The sequence below is a fragment of the Prionailurus bengalensis genome, chromosome B3, assembly GCF_016509475.1.
Source record: "Prionailurus bengalensis isolate Pbe53 chromosome B3, Fcat_Pben_1.1_paternal_pri, whole genome shotgun sequence".
NCBI classification, from domain to species: domain Eukaryota; kingdom Metazoa; phylum Chordata; class Mammalia; order Carnivora; family Felidae; genus Prionailurus; species Prionailurus bengalensis.
Window position 1 is genome coordinate 637,824 of NC_057355.1, and position 16,246 is coordinate 654,069.

General features: G+C 60.6%; 1 protein-coding gene across 1 annotated transcript; it reads right to left on the minus strand.

The window, feature by feature from the left end:
• Window positions 1–627: 627 nt before the first annotated feature.
• On the minus strand, window positions 628–15,052 carry DNAJA4 (DnaJ heat shock protein family (Hsp40) member A4). The gene is made up of 8 exons (XM_043554576.1): window positions 14,887–15,052; window positions 14,125–14,263; window positions 8,940–9,120; window positions 7,265–7,369; window positions 5,907–6,134; window positions 4,806–5,036; window positions 2,448–2,548; window positions 628–2,344 (listed from the first exon to the last, which is right to left on the minus strand). The coding sequence occupies exons 1-8, from the start codon at window positions 14,964–14,966 to the stop codon at window positions 2,129–2,131; spliced, it is 1,281 nt and encodes a 426-aa protein (XP_043410511.1). The 5' UTR covers window positions 14,967–15,052; the 3' UTR covers window positions 628–2,128.
• Between the last annotated feature and the right edge of the window lie 1,194 nt (window positions 15,053–16,246).

The following is a 16,246-nucleotide window of genomic DNA, read 5'->3' on the forward strand; positions in this document are numbered from 1 at the left end:
CACACAGAAGCGGTTTGATAAAGCTGATCGGTTTCAGAACGGCGTCCTGAAGGGTTAGGATATTTGGCCGGGTGAGAATGTTCAGAGTCCTACCTTCCTGGGCATCTACTTGGTGTTTTGAAAACGTACGCTGCTGCACTGTGCACTCTGTTAACTTTAGAGAGGCTGCCTTGACAGCGTCTATGGGCTTCAGCCCTGCCTCGGGTTCCCCGGAGGACCAGTACTTTGGTTCTCTCAGCAGCCACTTGAACTTGGTTGGCATGGAAATGGCTAGCACTCTGAAGCTTGCCGCTGTTTATCAAGAACCTCGTGTGCCTGTAAGTCCGGTCGTGGCTTTTCCCCAAACCCCCATCACCTCCCTCTCCTGCCTCTCGACCTTGGTCGCCCTCCTGTAACCACAGAGCCCTTGACGTTTCCTCTGCCTGTAGCGCCCCCGCCCCCCACACCCACAGGGGGGGCTTTGATGGCTGCCCCCTCCTTTCCACAGCTGTCGCCCGTAGCTGACGCTTGCCCTTCTCACTCCAATTACAAGCTCCAGGACAGTGGAGGCCGACCCATGAGATCTCCATGTGAGGCACTTAACACCCCTCGTTTGAGCTCGAGATCGTTTAAAAAACCAGAAGCATCTCTCATACCAGCTCAGTTTTAATTGCAAAGTGACAAGTGTACAGGTGGAGTACGTTTTAAGCAACACCTTCCAGATCCCACTGACGCGCCAAGGAAGGGGCTGGACGTAGTTGTGCCCCATCAACAGCAGTTCTCAATGGCAGGGGGAGTCACAGCACAGAAACAACACCCTGGAACCGTGGTCCATTGTGAATGATTTCCACACAGGCTGAGTTGGAAAAGGAGGCTTTAGGTCTGTCCTGACCAGTGGTCAAAGCAGGCCTGGGGTGAGGGGGGCTTGCTCTCTCTCCTTATTTTGAGCAAGTTACGCCCAACACCCCCGCCGCCCCCCCCCCCCCCCCCCCCCCCCCCCCAGCCAGCCAGCAATGCCTGGTCCCCCCAGCCGCTCGCCCTGACTGCCACAGGCCTCCTGTGCCCTTCAACCCTGCTGGGGGCGGCCCCGGGTCTGCGGCGAACTCCGTTTCTGCCGAACCAAGGAGGGTGGAACATACAAGCGGCCTCGGCTTTAGCCTGCCCAGCGGCTTAGGGGGCAGTTTCTCCTGACCGCCATGGAAGGACTGGGCCAGGAACAGCTAGAGCCTGAGGCAACCCTAAACATGAGCTGCGGTCGGCCTGCTGGGAGTGAAGCGATAGCTGTCGTCCCTCGGAGCAGGCCAGCACTTACGGCGGTGGCCCACGCCGCAGGCACGGCAGAGCCCGTCCGCGCGCTTCTCGCCAAAGCAGCATCACGGGAGCAGGAAGCCCTCCGCCACGCAGCCGACAAGAGCAGGGAGCCGGGTCTGGGAAGAGGCGACCGGGCCGTGGCGCCCAGGCCGGCCCACCAGGCTTCCCCCACCGCTGCTGCCGGAGGATGTGGGGCCCTCGGGAGGGCTTCCTTCTCTTTACAGAAAGCACTTTGGTGGGAGCATAGCAAAGATGGTCAACAAAAAATCATTAAAACCACAGAGAACAAGGTGTGGGGTCACACGCAAACAGCTATGGTGGTGCTTCATTTGGAACACGGACCCCACAAGGCCAGGAAGCTTCCAGGAGACGGCCATATTCGCACCCCATTCCAGCCAACAGGACAGTAGCCACCACGCTGGCCCCACAGCCCACGCGGCGTGAGCCTGGCCCGAGAGCCCAGTCCAGCCCGCGGACGTGCCTTTGTTCTTGAGGGCCCTCAAGAATCTAGATCTGGGGATGTCACAGGGGCAGCCCCAGACGAGGCCCCCGGTCCCTGCCCTGCGACCAGAAGCACAAAGTGTCAGTGAGGCCAACCGGCATCTCAAAAGTCTCCTGAAAATGGAAATGAACAGATCCCGTATGCAGACCAGAGGTAATCCACACTCAGAACATTTAAATATAAATTAAGCTATAACTTAAGTTACAACCAAAAGCACAGCAGAACCAAGACGACCCTCGGCAGCTGAGGATGCTGGACACACACACGGACACGCCACGCACGGGGCCGGGAGGTGACGCCGTTTTCATTGCGCCAACTTTACACTCAGGGCGCCGCTCACGCCGTCTGGCACTGCACCCCGGCCCGCGGCCCGTCGTCGTCGTCCTCGTAGGCCTCCCTGTGCTGGCGCCAGCCCTGCTCGCTGGGGTCGAACTCCTTCAGCTCCACCTGGTCCATGTCGTCCGTGACCCTCACCTTGTGTCGAGGGGGCAGGAGGGCCTCCAGCTGGGGGAGCTTGTCGGGAGGCAGCCAGTGTTTCTCGGGGAAGGTGACCTGTGAGGGGAGGCCGGAGGGAGCGGCGCTGGTTCCCGCCCAGCTCCCCCCGCCCACCCCCCAACACCTCCAGGACAGGCCCGGAGGACAGGCGGGAACTTACCAAGAACTGGATGATCAGAGTCCCCTTCTCCAGGGGCGCTTTGTAGATCGGCATCCCCTCGTCGTGCACACACTTCAGGTCCCCGTGCTTTATCACCTCCCCTGCCACACAAAAGGCTCCATTAGGAAGCAGGAAGACGGGGGGGGGGGGGGGGGGGGGGGGGGGGGGGGGGGGGGGGGGGGGGGGGGGGGGGGGGGGGGGGGGGGGGGGGGGGGGGGGGGGGGGCCTGGGGGGGGGGGGGGGGGGGAGGGCTAGCACCCTGGCGGCACTACAGCCTCGCGGCACCCCCCCCCCCCCCCCCCCCCCCGTCTTAAGGGGCCGGTTTAAAAGTGAAGCGGGAGCCAGAACACCCGAGTCTGAGGGGGCGCCTGTGTCCGCAGCCCAACCCGCCCGCCTGCCTCTGGGGTCTCGTGGCTACTTTTCCAGAAGGCACCACGGGCATTGAGGCCCCCCGAGCCTCGCATGCCATCTCCCGCCTGACGCGAAGGAAGGAAGGAGCCGGGTCCCCACAGAAGCGAGCTCCTCGGCTCAGTAACGCAAATGCACAAACAAGGAGTAACGGGGCGGAGGAGACACCAAACGCTGTCAGCAGCCCGAGGAGGCCGCGCGCAGCGTGTCGCGGACCCCTCTGGGCCCTCCCGCCCGGGGCCTCCCGTGGGCTTGTCTGGTGGCAAGTTCTTCTGTCTCCACTCCTCCCCTCTGGCTTCCGCCTCTAACTGGGGGCCGGGAAGCCACACGCGGGAGGAGGCAGACAGAGGACAAGTGGGCTGTTCCCGGGGCACCTTCCTCGCGGATCCTAGCGTCCGCACTCCGGCAACAGGAGGAGGAGAAAGCAGCGAAGCCACAAGAGATAAGCCCGAGCAAGGAGAGACGGTAAACGAGAAAAGGACAGGACGCAGAAAAGAAGAAACGTGCAGAAAGAAATAAGAGAAGTCTCCGGCAGATGGCTCTCCGGAGCCCCGGCCCTTCCTTGTAACTAAGGGAGGTGGCGGGGGTGGGGGGTGGGGGTAGTCTTCCCTGGGCCTGGTCCCATGTCACCCACCCCCGACCCTGTGGCCCAGGACGAGCTTTCCCGGAGCTGACACAGCCACCAGCCCAGCAGCACCGCCATCAGCTGGGGCCCTGTGAGCAGGTCATGAACCCGCACCTGCTCACCGCTGCTAGCCGGGGGCCCTGGGAGCCTCAGCCTTTCCCGCCAAGCCAAGCCAGGGGGAACGGGACCTGGGGAGGAGTCCCAAGTGTCACCTTACGCCGTGGGGCTTGATTATGTGCAGACGCTCACACAACAAACGGTCAAACGGTCAAATGTTAACAGTGGGCAAATCACGTAGGGGATCCTTGTACTGTTTTTACTTTTACGACTTCTGGTTGGTTTGAAATTGTTTCCGAACACAAAGTTCAGAAAGAAAAAACTCTGATAAAGGCTTGGCTACCTAATTCCATACGCTTCTGTGACGGAAGAGGGACGCAGAGCAGGGGGAGGAAAGCGACAGAAACAGAACAAGGCCGCAGAGGGAAGCGCGCGAGAGCCGGCAGAGGGGAGACCGGCAGGGAGCTCTGGGGTCCCCTCTCTACGCCGCACCTTGGGGTCTCAGTGCCGGCTGCCACCGCCCTTGGACAGGCGGGTCCCAGCCCAGCCCCAGCCTGCCCCTGCAGCCCTAAACCCCAGATGCCGCTCTGCTCACGGCCCGACGGGGGGGTGGAGGGAGCCCGGGTGTGGTGGCCACACCTGTGCACACGTGCTCTGACACGGATGGTCCCTGGCCCAGCCCCTCCCCTGCCGTCCTCCCACAGCCCTTCCTGCGAGGCGCCCTGCCGCCCACACGAGCCTGCTGTCCGTATGCGAGCTGGGCGCCCGGGCCCCGCAGGACCCTCGTGGTCCCGTGGTCCTGGGAGGGCCCCCCGTGTGTGCAGACGGGCAGGTCTGTGGGAGCGTCCGTGGCTAAGCTGACAGGCAACGTCTTTTTCTCGGGAAATTTCTACTTTAAAACGTCTCCCACGTGTAGTCGACAGTGCAGCGGCTGCGGGGACACGTGATGAGCCAGCCACAGCCTGTTACCAGCTGTTTTCTTACCAAACTAATTTTTAAAAGCTTAAGTTGGCAGGTCCCAGTTACAGTGCTGGACCTCAAGATTCCTGTTGGAGGCTCCTCCCCCCCCGACTCTTTCCTTCTAGGGGAGTATTTTAAAAATTCACAAAATTCCCAAGTCGTTGGCGAGGACTTTGACCTTAGGGAAAGAGAAGTCACGCTAACCTGCGTGACGGAAGTCCCCCACCCCCAGCGTGAAGCCAGGCTAGCGGCCAGCAATGTCACACGCAGTCAGCACAGCAGGGACGGACACGCCTCCGAAACATTACCTGCCTTGGACGTAATAACGAGCACGCGATCGTCCAGCGTTTTTATCATCTTCTTGAAGCCACAGAGGGCTTCAGAAAGCTGAATTTTCATTTTCATGATCAAGTCGTGGCCTCGCCTCTGAAAGACACTATGATCCTTCTGATCAAGCACAATTATGACATCGCCAGGCTCCAGCTCAGGCTCCTGATCTCCTTCTCCGTGAAACAGTATCTTTTGACCGTCTTTCATACCTGTGAGACATCACCCTTTCTGATTAGCACTCCTCCTAAAAACCACGCTTCCTACAGAGCTGTGAAGGTGGCACAGAGTCCTCTGGGGGTTTTACTCATCAAACCTCCCAACTGGGAGGGAACCAGAGCGGTGGCTGGGATCACGCCCCCCGCCCCACCACTGGCGCAGCGGGGATGCCCTCCACCACCGCGCACACGCGGTCTTCTCGCTGCACGCGTGGGGCGCGGCTCTGGGGCTGCGTGCACACGGACACAGGGTTCAGGATGCTGGAACAGAAGTCCTTTAAGAACACCTGTCAGTCTGGGTATTGAGTTGTGCACTTTGGTCTCATCTCTCAGGCAGCATATATCCACCAGATCAGGAATCCACAGGATAATCCACGGAGAACCGCTAACCATGAAAAAGGCCTTCTAACGATGGCGCAGGCACAACAGACGGCAGGGGAAGGCGGGGGCGGGGAGGATCCGAGGCAGCAGAGGGACGTGTGCAGAAGGAGCACGCGGCCCCACGCGCACGAGCTCTGCGGCCCACGTTCGCCAGGATCCTCCCAGTGACTCTAACGGAATCGCTAGAGGACGGCGGGAGGACAACTGACCAAAATCAAGGTCCAGTGACTCTCAGAGCGCTGGAAAGCCCTAGAGAGGGGGTCGTTTTGGTCTCGAGGGAGCAGACCTCAGCAAGCAGACAGACAGGTGAAGGGGACGGCGGGGGGACGTGGGGGGGACGAGAGGAGGCAAGAGGGCTCCGGGCACACCCGGGGCCCCTCGAGTATCTGCAGCGTCACAGACCTCCCTTCCCGACGCCAGCAGGCGCCCGCGGTCGGCACCGAGAAGCGCCTCCAGCCGGCGAGTGGCGCTGGGCGGCCTCACCTTTTTCAACGTGTACCTCGATGATCTTCTTCTCACGGGTCACCTTGGCGCCACCGCAGATCTCACAGCGGTCCCTGGGGCTGATGCGCTCGCCCTGGCCCTTGCACTCGACGCACACGGTCTGGATCTGCTGCACCACGCCCGGCCCGACCTGCTGGATGTGCACCTGCATCCCGCGGCCCTTGCACAGGGGACACTTCTCCACAGAGCCCTTCTTCCCGCCAACACCTGGGGGGTAGGAAGCAGAGCTGGGCACCAGGGCACGGGGGACACGGGGGGACTGGACTGTTTACAGTCACGGAGAGCAATGCGGGAGAGTCTGGGCGATTCTAACGGAGCGGGTAGCATCCAGACGTAAACGTGGGGTCGCAAAGGTTCGCGGTCCCGGCCACACCAAGCCAATTCATCCCTCGGGCTTCCTCAGCCATGTCTTCTTCTGCCCCTGCCCACAGGTGGCCGAGTGGGCCCGGCTGCGAGAACTGGAGGGGTGGCTCCGCAGCTTGGCCGACTCAGGACAGCGTGCGTCCGAGGTCACCAGATACTATTTTTCTTGAAAAATCCTGTTTTTAAAACTTGTGTTCGTGGGGCGCCTGGGTGGCTCAGTGGGTTGAGTGTCCGACTTCAGCTCAGGTCATGGTCTCACAGTTCGTGAGTTCGAGCCCCGTGTCGGGCTCTGTGCTGACAGCCGGGAGCCTGGAGCCTGCTTCGGACTCTCTGTCTCCTCCTCTCTCTGCCCCTCCCCTGCTCCCGCTCTCTCGCCCTCAAAAATAAACATTAAAAAATAAAAAAAAAAAAAAAAAGCAACTCAAGATGCGGTGAACTATGCCCAGCTGCTTGGTTTTACAAAGCTTCACTGGAACACGGGCACGTCTGCTCATTTATGCCAACAGCACTGAGAGTTGAATGGTCCCCAGAGACCACGCGGCCCACCAGCCTGAAACACTGTCTAGCCCTTTACAGAAAAAGTTTGCTGACCCCTAAGTTGGGTGAATCATCTTGACTTTAATTTTTTTTTTTTTAATTAGGCTCCACACTCAGCATGGAGCCCAGCTCAGGGCTCGGACTCAACCCCGAGATCAAGACCCAGGCTGACGTCAAGCTTCGAATGCTTAGCCGACTGAACTACCCAGGCACCCGACTTTTAAACTTTTTAAATTAACGTGCTAAAAAAAAAAGTCACTCCATATAAAAATGTACAGGACAGAGTGACACAGATTTGGCCCTTAGGCTACCAGTGGGCAATCTGTTGGACCCTTATGTTCGAAAAAACCAAGTATTTTCCTCTGAACTGTAAACCAGAACCGTTTCGTCCTCTAAGGGATCAGACCTATGTGACTCATTCAAACGTTAATTTTTACCTTCACATTTTTCACAAATTACGTTTTTCTGGAGGGCCAGCTTCTTTGTGACTCCGTTATATAAATCTTCGAGAGTTACAGACAGCTGATGTACAACATTCTTGCCTTAGGAGAGGGAGAAAGAACACCTGGGAATATGGTATTAAACGTGCCCACGGGACCCCCAGATGCGGGCACCTCCAGAGCCCAGAGCCACACCCATCACTCATTGTCCTGGTGCTCCCATCTCACCCGCCCACCCTCCGGGCCTCTGCCAGCCAGAACCAATTCTGTCCAGTCATTGATAGATGTGGACAAAACGACTTCCCGTCTTTGCTTCCTCAGCACCCCCCTGAGGACGGAGCGATCACTGGGGGACCCGGCCTGGGGCCGCTGCTGTTCCCCATGACAGGGCCTCTCCCGCACAGGGGAGGCAGGACCAGCCGTCTAGGCACTTTAACTGGGATTCTGCTCTCCCCCGAGCGTAATGCTCTCCACTCTTTGAGCCCTTCTGTCGTCTGTGGCCAAGTGGAAACTCTCCCCTGCATCTTTGGGGTGGGAGTCTATGGTGACCCACAGGGTCGGAACCCCCCCCCCCCCACCGTGGGACCCTCACGCTCCCCAAGACAAGACCCCCCTACCCCTGCTGCCCGTGGGACCCTCACAACCCCCAAGACAAGCGGCCGTTTCCTGGCCATCAACTTTGAGACACAACTTGATTCAGGGCGTGAAGTGGTTCATCTCAGGGCAGTGAGGGCACCCACGGTTTTAATCGTGTCCATAACGTCACTGACAGGAGCGGCTACACACCCAGACCACGGGGGGAGACTTTCCTAACCTCCGCATGATTTTCGGCTCCCTGTGTTCAAGACTTGACAGCCAAGCTTCTGAAGCTCAGTGTCTGTCATAATGTAAAAACAAAACCCCCTTAAACCCCCAGGGCCTCTTGCCGACCCAAACCAGCCCTCTTAAACCCCAATGCAGAGCTTGCTTCTTCTGATTTTACCCAGGATTTTAACAAGCTTGGCTATCTATCTGGTTTCAAGGTCCAAAGCAGATCATCGACAGGGAACCAGAAGGGGGAAGGGGCAATTTGAGACCATGGCTAACAGAGGCGGCAGAGGACACAGCCTGGTGGGAGGGACGAGGTGGAAAAGCAAATCCCAGAATCAGAAACGGCAGCCTGGGGCCACTCGGCCAAGGCCGGTCCCTCCTGCAGCCCCCGGGGATGAAGCCGCTAACCCACAACACGTTCCAGAGAGAAGGGGGTGAATCGTGTCACCTGGAAAATTGGAGCGGGCTGACAAAACAAGGCCACACTGCAGAGTGCCAGCCACACAGAGCGCAAGGCCCCTGGCCAGCCAGGGGGCAGAGACAGCAGGTGCCGTTATGTCCCTCAGGGCACTCAGGGGCCTGACCCCAAGGACAGAGAAGCAGAGGGCAAGATGAACCTCCTTCCTGGCCGCCAGTGCACTTGCTCCCTTTCAGGTCGTGTCTGGAGGGTGTCAGGTCAGTGGCACGCGTGCTGAGACATTCCAGGTGCCTGGATACCCGCTAAGGGGTGAACCATTTAAAGCTAGAGACCCCCAAACGTGATGTGTGTGCCCTGTTAAGGCATAACTCGTCTTGATTCCAATAACACGTATGATGATCTGAAAACTATAAAATCTGCCGAACGTCTTCAACAAGTATTTACCTCTTCTCTCTCGTGCCATCCGTCCCCCGCCACCAAAGAACATGTCAAATATGTCCATGGGTGACGAGAAGCTGGGGCTGCCCGAGCCTCCTTCCTTAATCGCCTGTTCACCACCCTGGTCATAAATGTCCCTTTTCTTTGGATCCGAAAGCACTTCATATGCCTGGGATATGAGCTTAAACTTTAAGATGAAACGAGAGAGAGAGAGAGAGAGAGATTACAATGAGAGAGAGGAGGTTTGAGGACTTTGTGAGGCACACCCACCACCACAGCCGCCACGGCAGACACATTCTGCACCTACTCCCCCGACGCCAGCAGCCTGCGCCCTCTGGAACCTGGCTTCTCCGGGAAACAGGGCCAACCGAGTGAGGGGCTGGTGGCAGGGCCTCTCGGGAGAGCAAGGGAGCTCCTCCAGCCTCGGCCACCCGGGGCTCCACCTACCACCCGATAGCACCCCGGCCCCCGACCCCCCCCCCCCCCGGCCCCCGGGTGCAGCCGCCTCCCAGCTCAGGAGCAGCTTCCCTGCTTCCCTAGCATGAAACTCAGTTACAGACGTCTGTGCATGCACCCGTCCCCACGCGCAGCTGTCCCCACATGTACCTGTCCCCGCGCATCTGTCCTCCTGACCTTGCCCTCGGGCTCCCCGTCTCGCCTCCCGCCAGCACCAAAACCTCTCTCCTCACATCTCATCTGCCTCCCAATGTTTACATCCAAGGCCCCAAAGTGGACGAAACACCCCATGCGTCGCCCTCCTGCCGAAACTGTGTCACTGGCAACCAGTTATTAAAAAAAAATGTCAGAAAACCCCAATTGAAAGACATTCTAGAAAACTAAATGCAATGTGACCCTGGACTGGGGAACAATGGCTAGAGAAGACACTGGGACAAGTGGAAACATGTGAGTTTGCTCCTTGGGGGAGAGGCGTACGGCTGATCCGTGCGGGGATGTGGGTTTTCCTCGGCAAGACCTGCCAACTTTCCGGGCCGAGAGCTCACGCTGGGTGCAGCTTCGGGTAACCGTGAAGAGACAGGTAGAGCAGACACAGTGACACGTTGACAGTACGAGAAGCTGGTGAACGCAACGCGCGTGTTCACACTCCTACCTCCATCTTTCCCTGCGTGTGTGCAAGCTTTCAACATAAAATCAGGACGATATAAAGTACTCCAGCGCATCCGTGCTCGCCACACCCCAGGCCCGCTCCGCAGAGGCGACCGCCGCGACCTCGCCCGTGTCCCGCCTCTCGTGCTCATGCCAGCTGCCGGTGCCACGGTGAGTCGGCCCGGGCCACGGGGCGCCAAGGCCAGACCGCACGTATCCTCAGACTGAACCCCCACTGCAGCTGGGACGGCTTCGTCCCCTGCTGGGACCCAGAGGGACGCGTGGCGTGTGGAAGGCACTTGGTACTCGTTAGATCAACGGCTTGATTCTGAACGGCTTCAGAAACGCACACAGGACGCGGGGTCCCGGCCCCCCAGAGGCACTCCCCGGTCTGAGACAAGGCTCTATGTGAATATCCCGTAAGGCAGCTGCCTCCGTAAAACACACAGAAAAGAAGACGTGCTATGAAGCCACAAACACGGGGGCGCCCGGGGGGCTCGGCCGGCCGAGTGTCGGACTCGATTTCGGCTCAGGTCACGATCTCACGGTCCGTGGGTTCGGCCCCGAGTCGGGCTCTGTGCTGACAGCGCGCAGCCCGCCTGGGACTCTCGCTGTCTCTGCCCCCGCCCTGCTTGCACGTGAGTGTGTGTGCACCTTCTCTCTCTAGATAAAATGCGCACGTCTGCAAACCTGACGTGCTACAGATGCCGGGTAGAGATCTAACATGTACCTAATCAACAAATGACAGCTAGTAACCAGGTAATTTTAAAAACTGAGTCTTCAAGGGACATCAGATCCTGCTCCAGGCAGCCAGACCTTCTGCTAAGTTAATTCTCCGCATTTCCGCAAAGCAGCAGGCACCAGTCACGACCACCGCTCTGCACAGCAGAGTGTGGGGAGTGCCCGGGACGTTAGCTCTGACAGCAGGGAGACCAGGCTCCCCCCCGACCCGAGTTCCTGGGCCTGTGTGTCAGGGACGAGGTATGCTCCCTGAGAATTTCCACCAAATATCCTGGATGCCTGAAAGGCACCTGGACTTAACTGACCCCATGATTAGTCTGAGGAAGCAGAAGCGACGGCCTGTCCGGGAGGCCGTGTCCCACGTGGGAGGGGGCTCCCACTTCTACCAGCCCGTCGCCCCCCCCTCCTGAGCTGCAGCACTCTAGACCCCAGTTCAGGTTCGCCTCACTGCTGGACACTCGGGCTCCGACCGGCTCACCTTTCAGTCTGCGATCATTCGCCACCCACCTTAACGAGATTACTGTGCAGCGAGGAAAAAACGGCCCTGGAATGATGTCTCAACTTGGAGAAGTACTTTTGATAAAATACCACGTAGCGAGAAAAAAATGTGCCAGGATGACCACGTCTGATCCCCCCGGAAAGAGCTGCCTGCAAAGAGGCACCGTGACGGCAGTTAAGGTGACGTGTACTAGGCGGTTTTTCTCTACATTCTGGTATTTCCTGTACTGTTATGCTCTCTTTTATGATTTTTCAACTTGAAAATCTACGATCCAAACTAAAACTTACGGTGCAATGGGCCAAAAGACGGGATGCATCTCAAGCTGATCAGGGTAGCAGTCCAGATGCCCCCAGCCCTGCCCGAGAGGGACTGGCTTACTGGTCCCGCCAGAAGGGCCCATGGAAAGCTGGCGGGACGAGGGGACTGCGGACACCACAGGGCACCTGACGACAAACACGGCCGCCCGGTGCTTAGCAACACAGGACAACAGGGCCCAAAACAAAGGCCAACGGCCATCTTAGCGGTCTCCCTGCAGGGCGGAAAGACCGGCTTCATCTATTTTTGAAGAGACATTAATAATACAGTGACAAACCTGGGAAGAAAATACTCTACCTGTGACACATCAAGTGGGTGAGAACTGCACACAGACTTGAGCAGACAACACAAGGTCTACACAGTGTGCCCAGCACACAAGAGGCCCAGGAAGGAGGCATCTGGTGAAGAATGAGTGAGTCTAGGGAACCCTATGGCACAGAGTTTCTATGAATTGTGGCCAGTCTCCTCGCTCCCCGTGATCTCCGACCCAATTTTCACGGAGCGCCCGATGCCCCCTCCACTGCAAAACCTGCCCTCCGGAACCGCCCCCTACAGGGTATGCACCCCCCCCCTCCCCCATCCACCCACAGCCAGACACCAGGCCCGTGACCGTGCAATGGCGAGCACAGGTGCAGGAGACCAGCCCGGTGACTCGGGAGTTTGGCTCAGAGGCAGCCCGCCAGAGCTTCAGCCAACAACCAAACTGAAGGGTTGTATCCCCGTATCCCCCTCATGGAAGGCGGGGACGGGGGACATCACGGAACCCCTGCTCCAGGCAGAGAGGAACATACCAGACTTCACCATCAAGAGACTCATTTACGGGACACCCATTTGGTGCCCGAAAATGAGCTGTGGGACGGGTTTCTACAGGACAGCGCCTATGGGAACGTGGGACAGCCCGGGCCCAGTTTAAAACAGCTTCGGGACAGCAATGGCACAGTCGGTCCAGCTGTGCGCACACGGTCATGAACTCACTCCTGGAAAGTGCCAGGAGACCTGACCTGAAACTGGGGTCGGGAGGCTTTCCCCCAGGCTGCCTCTGGCCAGCCTCTGAAACACTGAGTGAGAAGCCCGATTACGCTCTCATTAAGGGAGAGTCTCAGAAACGGGCCACGGCGAATTTGAGAGCACGTCTACGAGACACCAACGCCGTGCAGAAAGCCGGTGACTTTCAAAGCTACAGTAAGCCATCTAAATATAGAGGAAAGAATTCGAGTGAGTGACAAGACAAAACGGTCTCGCAGGAAAGCATGTTAAGCTTGTGACAGCCACATTCGGCACATGTGGCTAAATATAAATATTCTATCACTGTTGCCACCGGCCAACCTTCCTGAAAGAGCCTCCTCAGCACGGGGCAGCAAACACAGGCGGGCACTCACGCTAGCCCCGTTGCCACAGGTCCAAGTGCTGGATGGGTGCCTGCGGCCTCAAGGGTGACAGCCCGTGCTGCCAGCGACTACAAAAGTCCACCTCCCCAACGTCATCGGACACCAAGTTTTATGAGAAAGTGGCAGAAAGTGGAGGGAGGAGTGGACAGGCCAACAGACTGTCCCAAGGATCCACACGGGGTCCTTCCAGTCCCCGGTCAGGCGCATGGTGAGCCCAAGGAGGCCGGCTCTGTTCCCAGGAACAGCAAACAGTTGAATTCAGGTGCCTATTACAGAATTCTCCAGCCTATTATTGATACTTGGAATCAACTGTGGGTCATTTGTCACAGAAAACCTGGAATATTCCCGCAAAATGATGTATCTGGGCAGAGATCTCTCCGTTCCTGCTTAATAGATGTGATTATTCAATGCCTGACAGGAGACAGACACACAGACCAAATCTGGCCAGCAGTTCAGCTGACTGACACCGGGTTTGTCTCAGGTCCTAGCGAGAAACTCACCCCTGGGGTTTGTGCGTCAAGGGATGAGCACGGAACAGTTCAACCCAGTTGCTCCTGGCGAGTGCACAAACTTCTGGTGTGCCTCAGTTCACTGGGTTGCAGAACTTCCCTCCAGCGGTGTGCCCACCAGGCTTCCCGGCCACCAACCCGGACCCCAGCCCAGCCACAGCCTGGGCCCCGCCCCCTAAGCGCCGCAGGACCCCAGCTCCAGCCCCTGAGCCCCAACCCCGACTCCAGCCTCCACAGCAGCCCGCAGCCCGTGGCCAGGCGCCTGTCCCCAACCCCAGCCCAGGGCCCCAGCAACCTGTCCCGGACCCCAGCCCCCATGGCCTGTCGCCGAGCCCGCTCCCACCCCCGCCGCACCCCCGGCCCCAGCCACCTATGCCCGCCCCGACCCTAGCCCCTGGGCCCCAGCCCCAGTCCGGGACCCCACCGCCTGTCCCCGACCCGACCCGACCCGACCCCGACGGAAGCCCAGGCCCGCCGCAGCTCGGACCCCCGCCGCCTATGCCCGGCCCCGACCGCGGCCCCAGCCCCCGGCCCCCGACCCGGCCCCCAGGCCCCGGCCCCCCAGCCCCAGCCCCCGGCCCCCGACCCCGCCCCGCCGACGACCGCCGCCAGTGCCCGGCCCCAGCCCGCCGCACCTTCTCGCCCTCATCCGGGTTCTTGTCCGGGTGGTACTTGAGCGCCAGCTTCCGGTAGGCCTTCTTGATCTCCTCCGGGGACGCGCTGGGCTTCACCCCCAGGATGTCGTAGTACTGGGTCTCCTTCACCATCTTGGCTCTGCGGGCGGGGCGGGGCGGGCGAGGCCGGTCAGCGCCCCCCGGACGACCCGCCGCCCGCCCGCGCGTCCCGCTCCGGCTCCCGCTCCCGCTCCCGCCGCCGCCGCCGCCGCCGCCCTGGGCTCCCGCCGCCCGCCGCCCGGGGCCGCCGCACTCGGCCTCCGGCGCCTCCGCCGCGGGTTTTATTCGGCGCCGGCGGAAGGTTCCGCGAGGAGACGGTGACGCCACAAAGGCCCAGAACCTTCGCGGAGGTTCCGGCGGCGCCCGGGCGGGCGGGGCAGCGGGTGCGCGGCCGGGACCCCGACCCCGACCCCGACCGCGACCGCGCCCCCCGACGGCCGACTCACTGGGGCTCGGCCACCGCGCCCGGCTCGCCCCGCCCCCGAAGCCCTCGGCTCGCCCGGAGCTGGACGCCGGATCCCCGACGTCCGACTCACCCGGTGCTCAGCGCCCGCGCCCGGCTCGTTCGGCCCCTGACCCCCGACGTCTGTGTCACCCTGCCTCCGGCCGCGGATCCCCCGCTCACCAGGAGCTGGACTGGACACCTGACTCCCGACGCCCCCGCCCCGGGCTCGCTCCACCCCACCCCACCCCACCCCCCCCCGCGAGACCCCGCCGGCCCACCTGCTGTTCTGGGCGGTCCGCTCCTCCGGCTGCCCGTCCGACTCCCCGGGACGCCAGCTCTGATCGCCGCCCCGGGCCATGTCTGGGGGCTGGGAAGGGGGCTTGGGCGTCCGGCGCCGCCGCCTTGCCCTGCGGAAGACCAGACAGCCCGAGGGGTCGCGCCGGCGGGAACCGTGCCCCGAGGGGTGGGACTGAGCCGGCTTCGTCCCGGGCTCCGCGCCCTGCCGCGCCCAGGGGTGTGGCCGCCCTCTGTGCGGTAATGGCAGGGGGGCGCGCAGCGGCCAGAGGTGGGCTGCGGCGTCTTTGAGGGGGTTAGCGCGGACCGGGGTCCGCCGCCGTGGGGGGGGGGGGTGCAGTTCCTGAGACCCTACGGCTGCCGGCACCCCCCCCCCCCCACCGCCGTGGGGCATTTGCAAGGCAGGGGCGAGCGTGAGGCCTTAGGGATATGTGTGGTGCTGCTTTGCTGGCCCCAGCTGTGCACCGGGCCTCCCCACTGCGCACACCTGGGAACTCCTGAAGTCCTTCCTCCAAGGGCGAGCAGTGACACCCCACAGATGTGGGCAGTGCCGCCCTTCAGGTGTGAGTAACCACGTTTCCAGGTCTCCCAAGAGAGGGCAGTAGTCTCGCATCCACTAAGGCCGGACTGCTCAGGGACCCAGTGTTGTGCACGTTGGGGGTGGGGGTGGCGCTGGAGCCTGTGTCCGGACCCTCAGGGGGCTCGGTGGCCCAGGGCCCTGTGTGGAAGGGTACAATAACAAGTCTCTGTCTGACCTGCCCAGGCTGTGCCCAGCTCTCTGTAGGCGCCTGGTAGCCAGATCGCTACCCTCGGGCAGAAACAGGCCCAGAAGGAGGGCTATCCGAGAACTGCAGGCCTGCTCCAGCCACCTTGGCTCCCACTGTGGAACACTCTGTCAGGGCAGGGAGGGCTCTCCTCTCTGGGGTCCCCTGGTCTTGTGTGGGGTCCTGTGGCTGAGGCAGGCCCTCTGCCCTCCTCCACGTGTTCGGTGGGGGAGTGGAATGACTTTTAACATCCAAGCAAAATTAAACTGTCTCTCTGGTTTGGGAGACATTGCCTTTTCCTCTCAATTAGTCCCCTTTAGAGCAGTAACCTTCAGACGGAGAATGCAGAGCTGGAGGTCAGGGGGCCTGGACCCCCAGCAGATATTATTTGCGATGTGAAGCTTAGCCTCTCTCTGAGCTGGTTTGCTCATCCGCAGGCCACGGTCATTGCCACCTGGTCGCCTGCCTTCCTCGCGGGGCTCTCCAAGGGTCAGATGGGTTGATAACCGTGAAGGCTTCAAGCACAGTGGGTCTCACTCCCAGCAGCTCTCACAGGGATCACGTGGGAGCTTCTGAAAAT